We start from the raw sequence: 24,371 nt of genomic DNA, 5'->3' as shown, positions 1-24,371 counted from the left end.
GTCTACATCTGGGCTAAGCTGGGCTCAAACAGGACAGACAGTATAGCATAAGTATAGCATAATAAAGGTTGTAACATTCACACTTGTCCTGGCTTGATCCGGATTAAGCCCTTTATGTGTTTGTTGTTTTTATCCATCTTATTCTCCTTTGTACTGTTTTTTTACTTGGATTTTAGTCTACATCCATCCATCCATTTTCTACCGCTTGTTCCCTTTCGGGGTCGCGGGTGACTGGAGCCTATCCCAGTGACTTCGGGCCTTAGGCGGGGTACACCCTGGACAGTGGCCAACTTGTCGCAGGGCTAGTTTAGTCTACATATGCTGTATAAATAAAGTTAGATTGGTTAGTTTGGTCTGGTTTTTGCTCCGGTTCGATCTGGTCCAGGTTCAGTTCCAGGGTTTAGCGTGACCTTGTCCAAAGATGGTGCCGGTCGTAGAAACCACAGCGCATAGACAAAGGCATTACTAGAAGTGTCCTTGGTACAACAAAATGCAGAGTCAAGTGAGAGCGCACGCCCCGAGGTCCCGCGCTCAGTCCTTTGAGGTTTAACTCCCACAACAGGATTACAGGAGTCCCATTCGGTGTCAGAGCAAAGACGCGATAAAAGGCAAAGCCGCCGGTTCGAAGTCTGCGAACACTGGCAAAAGAGATGAGTAATACCCGCGCAGACACAACTCAGAGGTGGCACTGGATAAACTGTTCATCCAGAGGTCGCCAGTTTGATCCCAGTTTAGTTTATTGGATACTGCTGCTGTGCCCCTAAGCAAAGGCACCGGGGTCGCCTTTGATTTCTATGTAATGTACGCTGGAGTATGAAAACTACACAGTCGAGCAAAGTTAAAAGCGTGAGACAAAACAGTATCAAAACAGAGAATGAAGAAGAGGAAAAAACAGAAAAAGATCAACTCTTCTAACTGAGTTTTAAGAAGGGATTTAAAAGCAGGAAGCTCATTCCAGAGTCTTGGAACATCTACAGAAAAAGCCTGATCATCTCTAAGTTTTCTTTTGCAGTAAGATTTTTAAATTTATTTTTGAATTATCTCTACAACAATATTCTAACAAAGCGTCAGGAATGTGCCAAAACGGATGCCTGACCAGCCAAAACCACGCGCTCGGAAAATACTTCACAAAGACGTTTTGGTGTGGGATCAAATCCAGTCACTCCCATTTCCAAAGGCGGATTAACCAATCAGAGAAACGCATGGTCCGTTTTGTCAACAACAAACACGGTCGCTCACGATGGGAAAATAAAAGGAAAATAACACAGAGGACTGAGAAATGTCGCCGGTTTCTGCAGAGTCAACAAGCGACGCACTAAACTCTGCAAATCTGAGGTAAATTAAGTTGAATAAGAAATATTTGTGAGGAGACGTCTTCAAAGAGAGGGACATGTGACACAAATGAGGGGCCGTGGTTGGACCGGCTGCTCAGAATCAGAATCAGGCAAACAATATGGCGTCTGTAATGTCTCTTTAACATAGTTTTAATTACAAGCAATATAATCAATAGTCTAATCTTACATATCTCCAAACAACAAATACTGTGTTATTCATATTTCACTCTATCATCCACGTCTACAATAAATGGAATGATCACAGTCGAGTTCAGGGACTTGTTTTTGTCACGACCACATTTCTTTTATTAAATCAAATGGCTTATTACTGTCAGCATATTTGACATTGCACATATCCAAAGCTCTGGTGGTTAACCACGATGTCAGATCAGATTTATTCGTTGATTCGTAAACGCAGGCACAGAATCTTAAGCTGCTGAAGACATCTTGCCTTCTCCGACATTCGTGCAGCTGTTTATGAAGTTAAGAAAAAAGAGTTAAAAAGATGTAAACACCGTGTCCGTACGTCTCAAAACTATGAGTGAGCAGTGAAACGTGCCGAGGCGGTACAGGCGGAGCAGCCGTGCGACGCGCCCCGGGGCAGATGGGCCGTACCTGTGAAGTCGTTTCGGAGCATATGTGTGTTTTGGGCTGGGTGTTCTCTGGGCTCCTCTCTGCACCGTGCACCTTATGGCAGCTACAGGAGACACCTGTTTCACAAGGAGTTCCCACATCGCACCATCGACAGCTGACACAGTCAATCAGTCTCTACAAATTAATACATTCTGCTGTATGTTGAAAAATGCCATCGCACTTTTAGAATAAAATCTGAAAAAACAAATGAAAAGAGTCATTGTTTGTGCAGAGCAGGGCCAAATTCAATGGTAAAATTTGCCACATTTCAGATGGTTGAACATGATGTGTATGTTTATTAATAGTGTGCTAAGCTTGACTCAAAGACTTGGAGGTCGGGACGCAAAGTAGAGTCCACAAAAAGGGTCAAAAAGAAACATTAAAATGAATTACTAGTGAATTATAATGTAGGGAAGGCATGTTAATTGCTTTTAATCAAGTATTTTGTAACCATTACGGTTCTATTACATATTTATTAACCAGAAGCCAGGAGATTCTGAAGTAGGAGAAGAATGTTTGGGTTGATAGTCATGGGTAAAATAGGCTTCGCTGGGTAAAAAAAGGTTGGGAATCACGACTCAACACTGTCATTTTTCATTCAGTCCAAGCTTGGCAGTGGTAAACTTCTTCTGTAGCCACAACCGCCCTGGGGTCAACTGACTGAAGCGGTCGATCTGTGCCTCTGACCCCTCTGACCCCGACAAAGCAACAGCTAAAGTTCAACGTTTGTGGCATTATTGTTGGAATTTTGTTTCCCAAATGTTGTAAATCGCCCACAGAGTAATCCACGGGTTACAGAATAATAATAAGAAACTAACAATTTCTCAAAATGTAACCCACGGATACGGATTCCTGCCCTCCGTCTGAAATCAGGACATCGTCAACACAAACACGACCCATTTCCTCTGAGCCGCCTCACCCACACCGGGCCTTAGCGACGGATTACTTCAATTAGCGCTTATTAGCAGCGGTGATGAGGTGCAATGTCGTGCCCCTCCACATCAGCCGACACCCGACAAACAAGGCAATTACCATGGCAACCGTCTCGGCCCCGCCCCCTCCTCCATGTGCCCGCGCGACACGTGGACTCACCTCCTCTGACCTTCAAATCAAAGCCGCGGCGACGCCCGGGAGAGACAGCTGCACCTGGGACACGGCTTCTGTGCCGTGTGTGGGACTCAAGATGTTGTAAAGTGGGATCGAGTTATCGCTCCAATCAGTTACAAAATATGTGCGCTTAATTCAAGTGTATTTTGGCGCTCGTTCTGCTCCTCAAAATGTGGGAAAAGCCCCGTCTAATTGAGCGCTAAGGAACATAACTAATGAATTAAAGTGTATTATTATACAAGTTAACCTTTTGACAGGACATACATAATTGATCAGATTCTATTAACACATTTCAACCGTGCTTAAAAAACAAACTTCTTCTCCTGCAAACTTATATCAATATATGTCTAATCAAATCGGTTGTTTTACAGCATGAATGGTCCGCTCGGAAAACGATTATGATTGATTATGTCTTCTTTTGTTTGTCTTGTTTCAAAATGATGAGAAATTAGAACCGTTGCCTTAGCAATTAACAATTCAAAACTAAATATTACACCTTGTGAATGGGAACAGGTCCTCAAAATGTAACAGGAAGCGGAAAAACATGAATAAAGGAACCTTAAAGTGCTCTTTGTTAGCTTCTGTCAGTCGGGCCGCTGCATGTAATGGCTTTGCCTGGGGTCTTCAGCTTTATAGCATTAAACATATCTTATCTTGTGTTTTTCTATGGCTGAAAACACCTCGAAGAGCACACAATCTTACTGTGAGCGGAATCGCCTCTAAAGATCACTGGATTACAGTAAGCTTGTGCTGGTAGTGGTTTAGCAAAGAAACGCTGTCGTACAATTCTGTACATTATTCACTCAGTCCACACTCGGTGACAATAAGGCCCTCCAACCACCACCACGCGCTCACACACCAGGTTCATATCGATTATAGAACAGTCATTTCAGCGACAAAACTAACAGACAATGAACAAGCTCAACATTGTGGATTTACTGTCATAATAGTGTTTTATCCATAGAGTTATAACAGCTCTTTATACGGTTATTTATACCCTAGAATAAAGTAAACCCACTTGAGATCAATGTAAAATAGCAAAACAACATCCGACTGCTGCGTAAAGGGTGAGAGAGCCAATTTAATTTGTGTCACGATCACTTAGTGCTAATAATGGCCGCGTGTAAATGAAGACGCCGGTTCTTCGCTCGACTCAGACGGAGGGCAAACTCAGCCGGGCTCTTCCGGGGATAGACGGCTCCCGTTTGACCAGCGCCGTAAACACTGAGAGTCGCCACCGCCCGACGGCCGGAGCCAATATGCAGACGGGCACAGAGATGTCACAGGAGGTTTCTGATCCACGCCGAATTTATATCGCTGCAAAGGCCGGCTTAAAATGACAGAGACAAACCTAAAAGGTGATTTACAAACAGGATTCAGATCTACAGACTGGAAGAGACACGCGTCTAACCAGTTATTTAAATGTACATAATTATATGCTCCAAAAAGGGAAAGTCTGAAAGAAACGTCTGAATAAAATCCATACGTTTTTCATACTTTTATTGTTTATTTCAATCTGGTTATAGTTGCAATTAAACTGAGAACAGGAAGAATTGTTTACCCTCACAAATCTATTTTTATATTCACATTCAACTCTCCCACTTAGGCAAGGATTTACAGAGACATACTCAGAAAGAAAACAGACTTTTATGAGCTTTATTTTGTTACAATGGTGTTCCCTTATTATTAGCAAACCCAAACTCGTATTCTGACTCATTCATGCATGTTTTTTAATCTTGTATTAACTGCATTTACGACTCAGAAAACTCTTTTTAATCAACTCCTCGCAGACACAGCAGTAGACTCACTGGTGACTCTTTGAAAAAATCAAGCATGTGGCGTAGCAATTTTTCTAAAATATTAAAACCATAAAAGAAGGGCTGGACAATATATGCCATCCCAATGAAATGTGTTAAAACAATAAGACAAAAAAAAAAAAATTGTTGAAGTTTAAATATCAGACAAATGTGAAATGTCTGTAAAGTGAATCTATAAAAGTGAAGAAATATCACCTTATACTCTTTGATTCCGCTATAAATGATCTACTCATTGTTCGTTCAAATGATATCTTCAAAGCAATAACAATATCATCTACATTTTGATATATTGCCAACTTCATGCAACATTTGTGAACGTCTTCTTTAAGGAGTATAAGTTAAATATTGACGTGAGATTAGACTGAGGAGCCTGACAAGCTGAACATGTGGGAAGATTTGGAAAGTGGCTCTTCAAATGACACGACACACTGACTCTTGAAGCAGTGACACCCACAGCCCCAAACAATATCTTAATAGGCTGTGCAACATTCTTTAATTAAACCCCCCTATCAAAAGAAATGGGGCTCTTGACTGAAAGCCGCATGAAAAGAGGCTGGAGCGTCGGGGCATGTTTAAAGCACATGACATAGTTACACGTGATCATGAGTTCAGCTTCAGAGCTTTAAGAGTCCAACTGAACCATGAAGGACAAAAACACATAATGGAGGGATTTTCTACACAGATGTTCGATCAGACTCAGGCTGTCGGGCAATGACTGTTTTTACCTTTTGTTTCTTCACAATCTTAGAATCCAATCTGTTTGTATCGAATAAACATTTATGAAAGTTTGTGTTCATTATTTGACCAGACTTGGGCTTAGTACTTGCTTTAATCAAAGGCTAAACGATTCTTCCTGCGATGGTGGACTCAAGTGGACGACATATTGAACGCACTGCTGCAGTGATGGGAAGAGAATCCAAGAGTTTCCCCCAAAATTGTAATTCCCCAGTCCTCAAAACTCTGGTTCTCTCTCGCTTGCGTTACTGCCTGTGATGTGGTTCATTGCCTCTGAAAAGGACAGTTAGTGCAGAACAAGCCAGCTTTGGACCGCTCTAAACACACAATTATTCAAAGCAAGCACAGAACATTAGGAGTGGTGAGTTCTGCCTGATTTGCTTTTTCAGAAACATTGTTGTCTCATAAATACCCAAGGTTTTGTACGATAAACTTGTTCTCAGTTCCACCTTGCATCGTTTAACAAGCTATTCTTCCACCCTGGAACACCGACCGCACAGAGCACTGGCTCACCCTGCACGCAGTGCAACTCTGTAGAGTTAAAGTACGAGAGGAGCTCAGATCACACAGGAGCCGTTGGATAGTATTTTTGCCCCGAGCCAGCTTTTTCCCGATCTTAATGATACGTTATCGCATTATCACATGATCTCATGAGTGTGTGATCAAAGCATGTGATCACAACAGCCCTGCAGAGCTCCAGGCTTCACGTGAGCTTTCCAACGCAAACACACCGCTCAAACACAGAAGCCGGAGCTGCGCCGGGTGCAGCCGGAGCTGCGCCGGGTGCAGCCGGGTGTGAGAGAGGAGTTATGTTCAAGCCCTGGAACCACCTTCCAACAAACACAACAAGTATAAATGTTCTTATAACCTACAGAGTCTATTTTAAGCTTTTGAGCTTATGTGCATTTGTGTATTTTTCTAAATACTATATATTTTTTTTGTGTGTTTTCAAGACGTGAAGCCAGGATGAAAGACTATGGGCTTCCAAATACACAAACAATCAAACATACAAAAAGAAAGACATAATCAGATTATCTTATGACTCTATAATTCTACTTGCACTGCCCCAGTAAAGCCACAGAACATGGAGCTGTCATTAACCTGATCAAAGGTAGAAGAGCCTTTTCCCTTAAGTGTACATCCAGTGCTGCCCATGCGCTTGTCTGAACTCATATGGGCTGATGGCAGGACGTACAGTGTGTCTCTGCATTATTCATCACAAAAGCCTGAGTGAGTCTATTCTCTTGTTATGACGAGGGCGGAGAACAGCCACTTCCATGTAAATCAATGTGGATATAGCTTCAATCATTGGTCGCGCAGTAATAGAGGGCACGACACAATCATAACGCAGTAAACCTCACGCCCTTTGAGAGAAATGTCAGCCGCCGCTCGGCACCCGTGTTCCCGCGCTGACATCTCTTTACCTGCTGGTGTTAAATGGGGATTTAAAGGGGTTAATGCAAATTGAAGATCAGTAAATTGTTTTGTAATCACATTCTAAAACACAAAAAGGTTCTGGCACAGTGTTACAGCGGCAGAATACAAAATATAGAGGGGAGTATTACTTCAAAATAGCAGTGGTCCAATAAACCACTGAAGTAAGGTTAAAAAGTATTACTACTACTACTACTACCTTAGTAAGAGTAACTGAACCGACGCAATCTGCTTTATAATATAAATGTAATGTTAATTGAAGATCAAAACATTAAATTATGCACAGAATCTGGTGTTGTCAAAGGATAAACCATAAAATGAGCAAAACAAAATCATTTTATTGTATTTCTAGTCTGTATATAATAGCCAGTCATTCATATTAGATCAAATACATGCTTATACAACTAGACACATAAGGACACATACTGTTTAATGGAATTCAATAATAGAATCGTTAAGGAACCATCAAGAGGAATAAACAACGCCACTGACATAACATCTTGTCAATTCCCCGTCTCTGACCCAGATTTGGCCTGTGTCAAACCTTTTTCCTGGTTCTAACTCTGAAGACAAAATGTTCACTTGCTGCATAAGAATACTCTCCGTTAACAGCCTGTGAGGGAGAATTAAGCCGTTCTTCACGTCACCTGTCTGAGCTCAAGACTTTACACTTGACAAGTCTTTTGTTACTTTTCACTACTTTGAAAGGCCTTGTCAATTATTTCGAAATTATACATAAAAAGGATGAAATTCTAAATTTAACAGCTAGTTATTGTAAAAGAAGACATGTTATGCTTCTTTTCGGGTATGAAGTATTAAACTATAGCGTGTGTAGATCACAATTTTACATTTTGTTCATTGTAAACGACAATATTGAGCTAACACGGCTGAATATTAGAAACAGGTCTGTAGACTTCCTGTTCAAAATGGCAGAACTGATAAGCCTCTTCATAATGACATTTCACTGTAATTTCCATGTTTTTATTGTTTAAAAATGGCTACGTGACATTTTGAACCCTAAATCTGTGACCTGGGATTGACATTTTTTAATAATCACAAGTAAGTACGGGGCTGCGGCACGATAAATCTTCTTAACCGGGTAAAAAAAAAACTGTTTTAAACTTATTTTTCAGAGGGAAACTTACAACACACAATTATAACACTTAACAATTAACACATTTAAACAAGAACCATTCAAGAGCACACATTAAAAGACGTTTTTCTTGCCTAGTCTCACTCTTTGTTTTTTAAATAGAGTTAAAACCCCTCAGTGAATCCAGCTCACACAACCTCAGTTCAGACTGCAGAGAGTTCCAGGCTATGGGAGCAGCATAACAGAAGGCCTGTATCACCCAGTCATCCCCGTACACTCGAGATACAGAGAGTCATGAATGTGATGTGAGCGCAGGACAGAGTGACCTCCAGCGAGTGAATGTTGGGCTGTTTTTATGCACGAACTACAAAGAAAATCCTATACTTATTCAAACCAAATACTGATTTTTAACTCACTGTTTACTCTACGTTTATCTGATTAAAACGCAGAATGAGCTCATCATTTTGGGCCGCTGCATTCTACGGCTAAAGTCAACGTGTGTTCGACATGGCGGCTTAAGGCGTGCCGCTTTGAGCTACGTTTCAAGCCGGTGTTTGCTTTATCATCACATACAGCACCGCTTTGGCACAGCCCTGCTATTCACATGCTATTCACATGCTATTCACATGCTATTCACATGCTATTCACATGCTATTCACATGCTATTCACATGCTATTCACATGCATACATCGTGTTTGGGCAGATGCACAGCTTTAGAACAGCTTGGACCACAAAGTCATCAGCGGCACAGAGCAAACGGCTCTTTCTTATTATTATTCACAATCAAGCGCAGTGGTCTGACTCCCTCACAACGCACGGCTTTTACGATACACGTTATGGAAGGAAAAACAAACTCACACACTCATTAAGGGACAAGAGAGAGAGAAGATGTTTAACGCAGCTTTTAAATGAATAGATAACACACGTTTGAAACCTTTAGCACACAGCGCGCTCATAAACGTAAAAAGGTCGCTCAATCTTTAATATAATGGGATTCGCTGTCTGGATAATTAGTCCCAGGTAACATCTGCATAATGTGAATGTACGTAATTTCTGATATAATCAAGGGCAATCCTCTTTCTTCTCTTTAATTGTCCATGCACGGCGCCGACTGTCAATTGATTGTCCCCGTTGTAATAATTCCACGCCGAATCCATCTATTGATCTGGCTCTCGTCGCTTCATCACTCAGATACTCCCCTCCATATTGTACCCTACATATTTGATACGGCAGCTATTTTTACAGCGCGGGTCTTTCAAGTGTATGAAAAATTGAGGAGAGCCAGAGAAGGGGTGGGTGGGTGGGCGGGTGACGGGGGGGAGTGAGACGGATGGGGCGCAGGAGGGAAAAGGGTGGGCAGTATAGGTGACAGATTAGGCGCGAACGAGGAGGGGATTTGTTGTAAGAAAAGAGACAAATGTCAGCGGACGGGACGAGGAGCAGAGCACCGGGAGATGACCTTCTGCCGGAGCCGTTCACTTAAATAACGTGGCGCTCTCTATCGCCACAAAACAGGAGTCCACGCCGGGCTTTACCGTCACGCGACTCTGGACGGGGGGTTTCCAGAGTGCAGGACATGAAAATAAAGGTGTTCTATGTCACTTATAGTCGTTTGGGTGAGGGGTGAGACATCTGTTCTGTCGACAAGAATGTTTTACAGTTGAATGTGGCTATTCAACGGATAACTTCCTATTTTATCTGTCCTTTTCCTCTGTATCTACCTGCGTTGCAACAACGAAATTTCCCCATGTGTGGACAAGAAAGGAATATCTTATCTTATTAGTGGCACGGTACTTGGTTTAAATACTAAGGAATATTCTTGATTCCTGATTTTGAGAGTTGAAGATTGTTAAACATGCTCATGTCTGGTCAAGTTTTTAAACATTTTCAACACAAAATATAACAGTACTTTCTTCATTAAACATTGCGGTCTTATTTTAGTTCTGATAAAGCTTAAAACTGCTGAAAAAACATCACATTTTGACCTGTTATTGTGATTTTGTTTGTGTGTCGATACTTCAAATAAGCACGTAGTTTCAATTCTAGTTTTGTATCCGTTATTTGATCCTTTTTTCCAATACTTTTGAGCACCCTATTAGCTGTCTAACATCTATTTCATTCAGGTTGTGTTTACTGCTCAAAAGCATCTTGAAAAACATTCATTGTCACCGTAATAGCTATGTACATACTGTGGAGCATTCTCTGCAAAACAACAGCATGTACAGTACGTGTACGCATTGCACACTGAATCCTCCTTTATATCAGCATGTAAAGTGGCTGTGGCCTCGCGTGGTTGAAATCTATTGCAAGGACTTCATCTGGCAGTAAATGTTTCAGTGTTGATGCGAGGGCCGTTGCCTCTTGCACCTTCAACTGCTGTTCTTAAAAGTTCTGTATAAATCACCTTTTTGTTTTATTCAGCCCACCACTAAAAGTTAAAAACCACTCAAAGTTAAAAACCACTATTTCATTTGTCGTTTGTTTTGCACGCTTTGGCTATTCAAACTATTTTTCTTCTTTACAGCTTTGAATCCACTCAAACCTGTCCTGATTCAAGCGATTAATTAAAAATGCACAATAAACAAACCGATGAAAGACCAAACTCTTACTTAAGATGGATGTTTTTGCACATGTAAAGTGAAATCCTTCATCACTTTCATTCACGATCAAGAGCCTAAAGAATCTAATCAGATAAAAGTAATCTAACAGTGCTTTTTATCTGTCCGTGTGTGACATAACAAGAGATCAGAATGCATGTAGGTTCATAGCATCTTAAAAACAAGTATTTAGATTTTATACGATACCTGTTATAATCATGATTCATAAAAATAAACAATTGCGACATCCTCAGTTCTCACTAAAAGGTCAAATAACACACAAATATAGTGGCTAAGTAACAATAACCGAAATATAGATTCTCATATTGTCACACGTTACACAATAACATCGCCGCCGCTGAGCTCCACAGAAGAAGGAACTACATAGACCACAATCCTTCACTCTGTTTCACTGCAACATAAACACATTGTGGTCTGTGTTGTAATAATAGTAATATACCTGTGTCCTTTGGAATATGGCAGTAATGACAGCACCAAAAGGGCATTTAACAAGAGAAAAGTGAGAAACAAAATTGAGAATTCTACCACAAAATCAGATTAAAGTTGGACATTGTCACATGCGGTTCACACACACTTCACACACTTCGTCTCTGTCCACTCACCCGCTTCGTGAGCTGCGTGTCCATCATGAAGTTGTGAACGTGCTTCTCGGCCTTGGTCAGCTCCAGTTTTCTGGCTACCACGGCAACCACGAGAGCCGTGCAGCCGGCTCCCTGCGAAGAGACGGAGGACGCCAGGTAAGTCACTGGTGAACCACTAACACGACGGCTGCAGGACTCAAGGTTATGAAGGGGTTAGTAATAACACAAGAACAATATTTATCATCGTCTGTTCCTCTGCAGTTCACTTTAAGAGTCAGATTTAGCCTCCTTTTCTACGTTCTTGCTCTAAACTACGGTGGCCTGTGTTTTAGGCCTGGTTTTAGCCCAATTTAAGCACTTTAATTCAGTGATTTTTACCTTTTTTCCCCCTAAACTTTCTCTCACACTCCATAACTCGTGTCCTAAGCAAATAAATCAGATTTACCCCCTGCGCGCTTGTTTCCCCGGTTGGGAAACACCGGTGTAATCGACAGCTCGTTATGAGTCATTATAATTTCATGTTAAGTGTTTTCAACTGTGCTATTCATCTATTCAGATTCATGTTTTATTTATGAACAATTAAGAAAAGGTTTTGTTGACATTATCCCGCTTTTCAATTTGTCAGTCGCTCTTAAAAGGTGCATTATGCAACTTGAGTCACCGTGTGGCATTAAACCGTGTTCATCTCCATGGATACAGCACCAGGCCGACTTACAGTACAGGTCAGATCAGTGGTGAGGTGAACCCGCTTAAGAATGCAGGTTTTTCGAGGTGTTTTGTAGCAGCAAATAGTCATAAACCCATGAATGAATAAATGTAAGATAGATAATTGACTTTGGCTCCGGCCCAAACCCCGATGCTGTGATTGGTCCCGTCTTTAAACCAATGAATGGCCCGGGGAATCAATCACAACGACATCACACAGACTTCATCGCGCTGGTCGAGTTAGCGAAACACTGTCACATCGTCGTGGAGAAACGCGCTGCAAATATTATAGTTACGAACGATGTTTTCTACAGCAAAAAATGCGTTATTGTGACAGGCTTACGTTCGCAGAGGAACAGAGGGTGAGAAGATTGGTAAATGGATCGAGAAACTCTCCCAGATGATCAAACAATGGCAGGACAAAGATGAGAGAGAGGAGCCGTGAATGAGTTGGGAGGAGGCGGGCGAGGATTAGGAGGGAAAAGGTCTGTTCCAACACTTGCGATTCCTCGTGTGGAAACCCAAGCCAAATCTATTTTCACGTCCCATCCATCTGGTGTGAGATTCCCTCTATATAACGGCTATATGTCGCTGTAGTCCAAATGGAAAAAGCATTAAAATATTGACACCGCCTAATTTCATTTAATTAGATGCTGTCAATCTGCATTATATGGTATGGTTCCCCGCAGGAAGTGTTAAAGAAGACTACTATGCCTTCTTCTGCTCTATAGTTATACTCTGTCACACGTGGGACGTCATTATTTGATATATTTGGCATTTGAAATGGCAAAAAGAGGGACTTTACACAATATTAATCTGTGCACATAGTGGTTTGGTTGTATTCTCTACAGTTCCCGGTCTATTTTATTTTGACATTTTAGTACAAACAAGGTTAAAGGGGCAGTACCCAATTGTTTTTGTGTCATAAAGTGAAATCTGCAGATATATTGCATCTATTCGTGTGAAAACAGACCGCTTATTTGTCCTGTTTGTATCCAATTATTTATTCTCCGGCCTCTGAAAGTTGTGAACATTGCTTATAAACTTATTGCGGTGAATAATTGGTGTGCTAGAAAGGCATTAGGTAAGTGAGCGATACATTTGGACCACTGCAATCTGTTTAAAAAGAACTAGTTTGGATTTTCACGTTCTTAAGAGGCAAAAATCAGGTACGGAACATTTACATTTTAAATTTGTGGTGTAAAAAGGTCAAAAAGAGACAATGAAAGACACTGGGGGCCAACTCAACCAGTGAATGAAAATATATGATGAAATAATAAAAGCGAGGAACGGAGTAAAGAGCAGTGAGTGTGTCTGGGAATATGAATCCTACCAAAAATGTACACTCTCTTTTTATTTTCTTAAATGTTTCTTTATATTTTCAAGGTTTAATAAAATAAATAAATAAATAAATAAATTAATTAAATAAATAAAATAAATTAAATAAATGAAATAAATGAAATAAATGAAATAAATGAAATAAATGAAATAAATAAAATAAATAAAATAAATAAAATAAATAAAATAAACAAAATAAATAAAATAAACATATGAAATACATACAATACATGAAATAAATTAAATTGAATTTTCTGAGCATTGGCCGGCGTCTTGAATCAGCATTGATCAGTCAAAACAAAACTTTGAGTGAGTTAATGATAAGGGGATAACAAAGTTTTAAAAAAGTAACACGGCTGAAAGCTCTTAAAAGCCTTAAAATGTCTCCTTTAAAGAGCAAATGTTGCTGCGTTTGTTTGTATTGAAGCCCGTCCCGACCCACATGGGAATGAGAGGCAAATTCATCAAGGAGAGGAGAGTGACAGCAGTCTCTCAACCAGAAAAACATGCTTGAAAGACGAAAGACGAGAGGAGCCCAAAGGTGGCGAGGAAGACAGACTTAATTAACTTTCAGATTAGGTGTTTCGGATGGAGGGTGTTGCAGTGTAGAGGGTTCTTCTGACGGACTGAAACTGAGAGAGGAAGAAGGAACAGGGGGAGGCGAAGGGGGGAAGATAACGAGAGGAGTGTGATGAGCAAAGGGTGGAAGAGGGAAGGAGACAAGGAACAAGGAGAGAGGGAGAGAGAGAAAGAGAGGATGAGAGATGTTAATGAGGTCATATAACTCCTGGATTGAGAATTGAAGTGTTTCATAATGATGTGAGAGCTCCCGCTTCCTGATTGTGAGAGTGTGTGCGAGTCAAAGTTTGGGCTAAACAGATTCACAAAGTCATAACAACTTCCAGGTGCACTATTTTGTGTGGAGGATCTACCATCTGCTCGTCTCTGGGGTGTTATTGCTTTGCCACAGTATAGCATTAAACGTATATGTGTATAGCCATGGACCAGGTCAGATCTGTGGAGAGGCAAACCTGCTCGCGGTAAAAAAAATATGGGTTTTTCGAGGCAATAAAAATAGGTGATGACAGACAAATTGAATGTCATAAAGCAGGCGGCCACACCAGGGAAGTTATGTAGTGCAGCTTTTTAAAATAAAGCAAATAATCGAGAGTAAAGTAACGAACAAAGTAAATCTGTATTTTCAAAAGGACGATGCAAAAGGAAAATCCACAAATGTTGACATGGTTCATTATGCCACAGTATTTATCAAACCATTGCACAGAATATGGACAGTAATGATTGTTGATGATGCGTATAAATGTTAAACAGCTAAACAATAAAAACTTGCAGCGCTTTATAGGACAAAAATGACATAAGAAATACATTGTCAGGCATGGAAAAAACAGCAATTTTTTTGTAATTAATTTATGTTTATTGCTGATTTTCATAAAGCCCCATAAAATTTACTAATATGGAACTGGTTTAAAAACGCTTTTATCTAAGCATGGGACCAGTTCAATGTGAAGAATGATGTCCTTCATTAGCTGGATTGAAGAATTGATAGAATAAATCAGATGTGAGCGAGATTTTTTTTTTATAATGATAGAGATTGAGATATTCTGTAGTACTGGTAGTTTTGCGATAGTTTTGATAAAAGAATTGTGTTCACATTTTGAACATGTCCCTGAGCTTGAACATTTGAGAGAAGTCTGAAATATGAACTGTTAAACTAATAGAGCAATTTTGAGACGTTTCAGAATCGGTTTGTCGAGGTCTAATATTGAGTTAGGTTTTGTACAGAATAAGACTTAGAATAAGGATATTCTGTGGTTTTTGGAGTTGTTTTCTTTGCGATTTGCTAATTGCAACCATTAAATTGTGCTTTCTATTCAGTTGAGATCTTATTCTCCTATTGAAATTCATGATTTCAAAATGCACCAAAACAACAGGTTGTCCAGAAATAACTAAATAAAGGCTTGAGTAAAATGTAATGCACAAACATTAGTGCCCACACGTGTACACTCAGCAACTCTATTTGTATTTGGACAACACCTATGAATAAAATATGACTTGAGCCCGTGGAAAACCACTCGATTTAGACCAGAGCGACTTTAACGGTGCAGCGTGTTCAAATGGAGCAGCGTGCGAAGTACATGTTCACGTAACATTAGTTTAGCACTGAAGGAGCTGAAGGACTCTCGGTGAGATTAACAGATGCAGATGTTTTGTTCTGGTGTGTGGTCAATATCTCATTAATTCATCATTAATTACTGGACGCATACACATGAAACAAAAACAGGCACAAAGGAAATGCCTTTGTTGACAATAGTTTCAATAGGCTAAAGTGGTGCTATTATTGAGCTCCAAAGGTGTGAATATTGTCACTTGAAAGGGCTTTAAATCATAAGTTAATATACAAATACATTCCCCCCAAAAATTACACGGTTCAAAATTGCTAGATAAGTTTGGATATTTATTTAAAACAGTGAATCTCGTCTTATAGTTATGTAGTCTGCAAATCAAGACAATATTGAAATTTATATTAAATTTTCTTGTTGTAAATGTTGACCATAAGTAAATATATTATGTCACCTTTTCCATTGTATTATTTGATTTTGATCCATATCAAATGTAGATTTAAGATGACCTATTTAAAATCTTATGCATTCATTTAACATTTAGTAAGAGCCATATTGAGGCTTTTACATGTTACACGCACCACCAGTCACTGTGTGGCACTGCAGCCTGTTTGGTCTTGTCCAGGTGTGGGCAGGTGTGGGCAGGTATGGGCGGGTGTGGGCGGGTGTGGGCAGGGCAGGTGTGGGCGGGTGTGGGCGGGTGGGGGCGGGTGTGGGCAGGTGTGGGTGGGTGTGGGCCGGTGTGGGCAGGTGTGGGCGGGTGGGGGCGGGTGTGGGCGGGTGTGGGCGGGTGTGGGCGGGTGTGGGCGGGTGTGGGCAGGTGTGGGCAGGTGTGGGCAGGGCAGGTGTGGGCGGGTGTGGGCGGGTGTGGGCAGGTGTGGGCAGGTGGGGGCAGGTGTGGGCAGGTGGGGGCAGGTGTGGGCAGGTATGGGCAGGTGGGGGCAGGTGTGGGCAGGTGGGGGCAGGTGTGGGCAGGTGGGAGCAGGTGAGGGCAGGTGGGAGCAGGTGGGGGCAGGTGTGGGCAGGTGGGAGCAGGTGAGGGCAGGTGGGGGCAGGTGTGGGCAGGTGTCCCTATTTAAGGCCTGTTTATGCTGACCTCAGGGCTCCAGAGTGGGGGTCATGCAGTTTTTGACCGTAGTTGTTGTGTAGGTGTTGAAAATGGCAACAGGAGCCAATAAAAGGATTCTTCACTAATCACATGAGTACTGGGCTCTTAATCCACACGTCCAAACACTTGAACTCTGTCCGTCTAGTAGCTGGTGGCACAGGGCCACTGGACACTACACATTTAATATTAATACATGCATAATACATTTTATTAGGGTCAACATTAGGTTCTTTTGCGCATTGATTTCATATCTATCATAGTTTATATATACAAATACTGTAATTTCCTTCATGGATGAACAAAGTTTGTTTAACAATATGAAGCTCTTTATACAGAATATTGAGTATATCATCTGTAACAAGCATCAAAAAGTTGCAAAAAGAGTTTATTGAAAATGTAAAAATAGAAAATTTGCAGCGCGGTCTTTAATTCAAAGATATTCCTGCATTTTATTGTGTTTAATGTTACAGACCATAGAGTTTGTGTGCTATATCTCAACCAAGAGATTTACAGGTACATTTCCAAACAGATATAATCATAGTTATTGGGAGAAGCAAACGGAAAAGAGTACAAAAACAGTATTATTATGAGTATCGCCCACCTCTAGGTCCATGTCAAGTGCAAATGTGTGCGTGGGAAGTGGTCCTCCCCCTCAGCCCGGCGCGGCAGGGGGCTGATTGCTCTGTCAGATGGACTTTGTGTGTGTGTGCGCGCGTCGCTTCTGTTTCCACCTGTGTCTGCTTAGCTTCAGCCAGGTTTTTCTGTGCGAGCGGCTCTGACTGACAGGCCTGATGAGCGTTGTGGGTGCACAGGGTATTTTCCCATCCCTCACTGCAGCTAACTTTGTGTCGGAGTAAGAGGGGAATCACCCGTCTGGAGTGCACACCTAAGTCTCCACCGCACAGAGACAAAAGATGGAAATAACATGGGGAAAGCTGCACAGGTTTCATGTTTAGGGCTGTATCGAAATAGCATGGAAATGGAAATGGTCGCAATCAGCAAATGGAAACGGCATTAGTTTTACTGATAAGGAGCCTGGGTAAATTGTAATAAGGTTGTTTGTGCTTACTGTGTAATTTTACCTTATTATAGCAATCTCAGAGGTTTTCAGGTAATTCTATCTATCTATGTCTGTGGTTTGAGCGTTTTTAAACTTCTGCAAGTGTTAAGTGTATCTCAAAACAACCTCCAAAGTAAGTCATTGATACATTTAGTACATTTAATCATTTGAAACAGGGGGTGTGGTTTTCGGAGAGCAAACAAATGCATCCGTCGGTTCGACATAATTTGACGAGGAACAGAGATATTCTACCTCCTTCAGTCACCGTATTTTCCGCACTATAAGACGCACTGGATTATAAGGCAATGGATGGTCTATTTTTGATTTTTCATATATAAGGCGCACCGGACTATAAGGCATATTAAGTGAAACAAAACGTGTACTACACAAAATCGCTTCGAGGTCAGTAAGCACAACCAGAATTAATCCATATAAAGTGCACAGGATTATAAGGCACACTCGTTTTTTGAGAAAATTAAAGGCTTTTAAGTGCACCTTATAGTGCGGGAAATACGGTACATGATGAATACACATCTGTCTGTTGTTTTGTTATCGATTGTGTAAAGCACGTTGCACAGCGCAAAATATGATCACAAATTCCCCATGAAACGAGAAATATGGGACCTTTTTAAATCGATTCAAAATGCCTCTACTCTCATTTGAACAATGTTTTTTTTTTGTAATTAAAAAGTAAAAAAACACAAAACAAACGGCAGGAAAGACGCCACCCCTCCTCTCTAAACTGTGAACGCTCTAAACATGGTTTGAAATGAGAATGTGAGTAAATATGTATTGTACAAACGCGAGGAACAGGACGTGTCAGCCCACGGGAATGAAAGAAAATTGAGGATTTCACCGTTGTTTAGTCACAGTCTGTTTTTTTTCTTCACAATGATCGTAACACTTAAATTGATATTTTGACATCCCTAATCTTCTAGAATGAAACTTTTAGAAATCAAAACTGGCACAAAGTTCACCGTCTTCTCTGTCTGCATGGAATAAATTAAAATGGAATAATGTTTTCTCAATAGTTTTAAAAAAATCAGAACAAAGTGTGAAGAGGAGCGGTTCATGAACCTCCAGGCAGTAATGGAAAGTAGTAAAAATTGTAAAAGAGCTGCTTTTCGCCAATATATCAAATATACAAAACAGCCTATATTTTGAAATGCCTTTTATTAGTAACGTCATGTCTCGATGGGCTTCAGAGAGCCTGACGCGCTTCAGCCTTAAACAGAATTTAAACGTGAGAAAAGTCATATTGGTGGAACTTATAGCCCATTCTCAACCCTCATCCTTGACTCGCAGGCGGGTGCACAGCTACAACAGCGTACGCATAGTCTCAATAAACGATAATGGTGATTGTACAGGTCACAATATAATCGTAACAACCCAAAAATAACAATCGTGATCATTTTAGAAGCAAATGTAAGCATTATTTGTTCAATATATGGCCTAATTTTTTTTTAAATCTGGCTGTTTTTGTCATATGTAACTTTATTTTGTTTTTCAGAGAGTTAAATGTTGTAAAGCCGGTCACAAACTTGAGGAACAGTGACATGCTGGACCTCAGGAATGAACGAAAATGAAAGATTGTTAAAGTTGTTTGGTCACTGTGTCAATAATCGTGAATAATCGTTTAAATCGTTGTTTTTCACAATAATTGTAACACTACAATCCAAGTGTGACTGTTGATTGAAGAGAGCTTTGTGTTTCCTGACTTTTTATTGACTAAACAGTGTCATGTGATCACTTCCCAGCCAAAACAGAGAGTTGCGCCGCTGGGCTAGCTGTGACGCTAACTCCCTCAGGAGTCTCTAAAGTGGACATTAAATGTGTGGACAGTGGTGAAGGAGTTTGACAAACTTTCCATGGATTTATCAGAGGAAAACGGTTTGTGTTAGAACAGATGAAGACGTCAGACACAGAGGGAAACGAGGAGGAGGCTGATTTACACCAAGAGGGCCATCGTTTATGTGTGATGAGAGTAGTTTGGGTCTGCATTTTTCACATTATACATTTGGTGTTTTGGCAGAAATATCACTATGTGCTGTTGCCATTATTGTGCATCTATCTCTAAAAAGAGGAAAAATAGAAAGTTTTAGCCCAGACACTGTTTCCAGGGCGTCATTGGGCTCAGTGTTTGGGGAAGCCTCAGTAAACAGTCTGCTGCACCGAGCGCGGCCAAAAGCGTCTTTATTACATGTTTAAATGCCTCCGACTGGGCTCTAGTCGTGTCTTTCTGCAGAGCACACTTTGCGATTCATATGCGAGTCCTGTTGTAACAGCTCCACAGTCACACTACGAGACTGAAGCAGCTGTGACTGACTTCAACTGGAGATGACTGAGACTGACCGGGCACGACGGAAAACCAGAGGGAAATATGGCTAAAAATGTGTCTTCAGCTCCAAATGAGAGACACAGAACAAAAAAGAATGTGGAGTCAGTGAGAATGGTCTATATATATGATCAAATAACAGTAATTATTAGAATTATAAACATATAAGAGGTATACATGCGTTCGCGGTGACATCATGCAGCCGGGACTTCCCCATGGCGGCCATTTTAAAAGGGGCACGCGATATATAAAAACCAACACGACTGCATTCTTTTCTCCGGCATAATGAGCTACGAATACTTTGATTCTTTAGACGATAACGGCAAACTAAGGTACACAACAAAGCTATTTCATTTCTTGGTCAGTCAACAGAGCGATGTCCTGACAGATTAAGCAGGTTTTTGGCATTTTGGCCTCATATTTCCTGGATTTCGTATGTAGTAGACGTGCTGTTGTGCCCCTTTCAAAATGGCGGACTCGGTTGCCACTGCACAAGTTCCCGGATGTGCGAACACATGTATAAAAACATACTCAACCTTATATATAAAGGACAAACGGATATTGCTTGTTAGCTTTACCCGGCACAACGCTCTGGGCTCAACTGCTCACAAACTCATCACGGTGAATATTTAGGATGCTGCGAATGGATTCGGCAACGGTTTGTGGATATTCAATTTTCTTTCAGTAACAGTACAGGCCCCAGCCCTGATCTGAAATCATAATATAAAATCACACATTATACAACCTATTCTATATGCATTTGAGAAAGCAGAGAGATAAGACTTGAGGAGAGAAGGCTTGCTCCGTCATCTTTTAAAACACTTCTAAAAACTCACTTTTAACAGTTTTACAGTTTTATCGAATTGCATTTCTTTTATCTATCACTGATCTCTTCCTTGTCCGTGTGTCTTTTGATTGTCTCTCATGTGCAATGCTGTCACGCTTTTCATATTCTGCTTTTATATTGTTCTTTTACAATGCTCAGAATGAATGAAGACGGATCTTTTACATTATTATGGATTTTGGAATAAGACGCAGAGAGCTGTAGCGACACACAAGAGCAGAGAACATATATGTATTTCAAAAGCACGTGTCTCCCGCCCGCAGCATGACGCTTTTGCCCACAAACACGCGGCGCACACAGAGAGCACCTGGCGCCCCCCCCCCGAGCCGCCTCAGGCCAGTGGTTTATCCTGCATGCGTTGCCATAGTAACAACTACAGATAATATTGCCTATACAAGCTCATTATAATAATTCCCCAAGCAAGAAATAAAAGAATAAATCACATCCTGCTCCGACCCGTCACCCGTGCTCCCCTGATCCATTTTAATCTTTTTTCTTTCCTTTTTTCCAGTCTAAATCCACCACAGTCGCTCATTCCTCCCTTCACCTGGCGGGTCGGTCCCCACGTCCACCCACGCACGCCCGAGCACTTTCAACTTTTCTGCCTCGGCGCCGGGATCGTCAACACAAACACGGCCCTTTGAAAAAGACTGTAGCGCGAGGTGGGGCGGGTGGGGGTGGGGGGGCGCTCTGAGCAGTGGTGGGCGATAAAGAGCAACACATTGTTTTGAGTGCCGGCGTTTCGAATGTCGAGCCTGACCCGTCCTACGTAACGATTTCGCCGTGCCTTTTTATTTCTGTCATCTTTCATTAGCGTGGACCGGTTTGTTTGGTTAGGTCCCGGCCTCCCGAGCCCCAGGCGGAATGTTGTGAGTGAATGTGAAGCCACTATTTGAAATATGATGAGGAACGCAGCAATATCATGTTATAAGGGTTGGTTTACTATTATTAGACGATTTATTGAAAAAACTTATCAGAAAATTGCATTCTCATGGACAAATACTCTTCACAACAGTTTCATTGTGACCCACAGCATGACATTACTGTTTCATGTGTTAATAGAAAAACTTGCTCAATTTAGTATGGTAAAATTAAGCCCAAAAAGGTCTCAAAAGGTTCAACAGCAATTATATTCCATTCCTCGTTTGTCCATCGTAAGGCTGCAGTTATTTTATCACTTGGTTTACGGATCCGCCGCACTTAGATTATTGATGTATACAATATAAATAAAATAAATCATAATTTTTTTTTTTTATAAAGTACCGCCGACAACGCAAAATAGCATTAAATGAAATATAAAAAGCGGTATTAAGTCAAAAGATAAGGGCGCGTGAAGCAATTTTTCCTGCTTGAGTCTGTGACGGAGCGGGTCCGTCCCTGCGCGCGGCCCCGGGACAGCACGCGTGCCCGTTTCCCTGTCTGCTGTGCCCAGCGCCAACTCCTTTATATCGCAAATACACATTTTAAACCCGTTTACCACATTTTCTCCTGCGCATTTTGCCGTGACTCAGGGCTGCACACTTAGAGGCGTCATTTCTACCAATGCAAAACACGCTAAATCTACTGTTACACCCCCCCCCCCCCCCCCCCCCCCCCTCCTGTGGTGCGTTTTGTGCAAACCCGGAAGAAAAAAGCTTTTGAAATAGAAATGATATTTATATTGCGCCCGTCTGTTCAATATATTTCATTTAAAAATCCGTAAACCAAGAAATAAAATAACTGCGGCCTAATGAGACCGTTAAAGTTGCAGTTTTCAGGTTTTATTTCAAAATAGTTGAATTTAACCTTCATGGATTTGCTGATCGTTGATGTACTAAATATTATCTGAGCTGGAACAAAAGACCCCTCACTCACTCTGCGCACACACAAAGTCACTCTGCACACACAAACTCACTCTGCACACACAAACTCACTCTGCGCACACACAAACTCACTCTGCACACACAAACTCACTCTGCACACACACAAACTCACTCTGCACACACAAACTCACTCTGCACACACAAAGTCACTCTGCACACACACAAACTCACTCTGCACACACAAACTCACTCTGCACACACAAAGTCACTCTGCACACACACAAACTCACTCTGCACACACAAACTCACTCTGCGCACACACAAACTCACTCTGCGCAAACACAAACTACACACAAACTCACTCTGCACACACAAACTCACTCTGCACACACAAAGTCACTCTGCACACACACAAACTCACTCTGCGCAAATACAAACTACACACAAACTCACTCTGCGCAAACACAAACTACACACAAACTCACTCTGCGCACACACAAACTCACTCTGCGCACACACAAACTCACTCTGCACACACAAACTCACTCTGCGCAAACACAAACTACACACAAACTCACTCTGCGCACACACAAACTCACTCTGCACACACACAAACTCACCCTGCGCACACACAAACTCACTCTGCGCACACACAAACTCACTCTGCACACACACAAACTCACTCTGCACACACACAAACTCACTCTGCACACACACAAAGTCACTCTGCGCAAATACAAACTACACACAAACTCACTCTGCGCACACACAAACTCACTCTGCGCACACACAAACTCACTCTGCACACACAAACTCACTCTGCACACACAAACTCACTCTGCACACACAAAGTCACTCTGCACACACACAAACTCACTCTGCACACACAAACTCACTCTGCGCACACACAAACTCACTCTGCGCAAACACAAACTACACACAAACTCACTCTGCACACACAAACTCACTCTGCACACACAAAGTCACTCTGCACACACACAAACTCACTCTGCGCAAATACAAACTACACACAAACTCACTCTGCGCAAACACAAACTACACACAAACTCACTCTGCGCACACACAAACTCACTCTGCGCACACACAAACTCACTCTGCACACACAAACTCACTCTGCGCAAACACAAACTACACACAAACTCACTCTGCGCACACACAAACTCACTCTGCACACACACAAACTCACCCTGCGCACACACAAACTCACTCTGCGCACACACAAACTCACTCTGCACACACACAAACTCACTCTGCACACACACAAACTCACTCTGCACACACACAAAGTCACTCTGCGCAAATACAAACTACACACAAACTCACTCTGCGCACACACAAACTCACTCTGCGCAAACACAAACTACACACAAACTCACTCTGCGCAAACACAAACTACACACAAACTCACTCTGCGCACACACAAACTCACTCTGCACACACAAACTCACTCTGCGCACACACAAACTCACTCTGCGCACACACAAACTCACTCTGCACACACAAAGTCACTCTGCACACACACAAACTCACCCTGCGCACACACAAACTCACTCTGCGCACACACAAACTCACTCTGCACACACACAAACTCACTCTGCGCACACACAAACTCACTCTGCACACACAAACTCACTCTGCGCACACACAAACTCACTCTGCGCACACAC

The 24,371-nt window shown here is 41.6% G+C and overlaps 2 protein-coding genes across 2 annotated transcripts in view; one reads left to right on the top strand and one right to left on the bottom strand.

The window, feature by feature from the left end:
- rps27.2 (ribosomal protein S27, isoform 2) overlaps nucleotides 1-24,371 on the top strand; it is a 319,694-nt gene that overhangs the window by 32,462 nt on the left and 262,861 nt on the right. The gene's annotated exons all lie outside the window — the stretch shown is intronic.
- The window catches only part of LOC140374674 (small conductance calcium-activated potassium channel protein 1-like), a 103,876-nt gene that overhangs the window by 4,597 nt on the left and 74,908 nt on the right, over nucleotides 1-24,371 (bottom strand). Inside the window, exon 7 of the mRNA XM_072461662.1 lies at nucleotides 11,375-11,485. Within this exon, the coding sequence (XP_072317763.1) occupies nucleotides 11,375-11,485 (111 nt within the window). The remainder of the gene's footprint in view (nucleotides 1-11,374; nucleotides 11,486-24,371) is intronic.

This window comes from Eucyclogobius newberryi, unplaced genomic scaffold, assembly GCF_026437365.1.
Source record: "Eucyclogobius newberryi isolate DKJ021-1_F unplaced genomic scaffold, fEucNew1.0.hap1 SCAF_3, whole genome shotgun sequence".
NCBI lineage: Eukaryota > Metazoa > Chordata > Actinopteri > Gobiiformes > Gobiidae > Eucyclogobius > Eucyclogobius newberryi.
The sequence above is the reverse complement of the archived record's forward strand: the minus strand, read 5'-3'. Positions and strand labels throughout refer to the sequence as shown.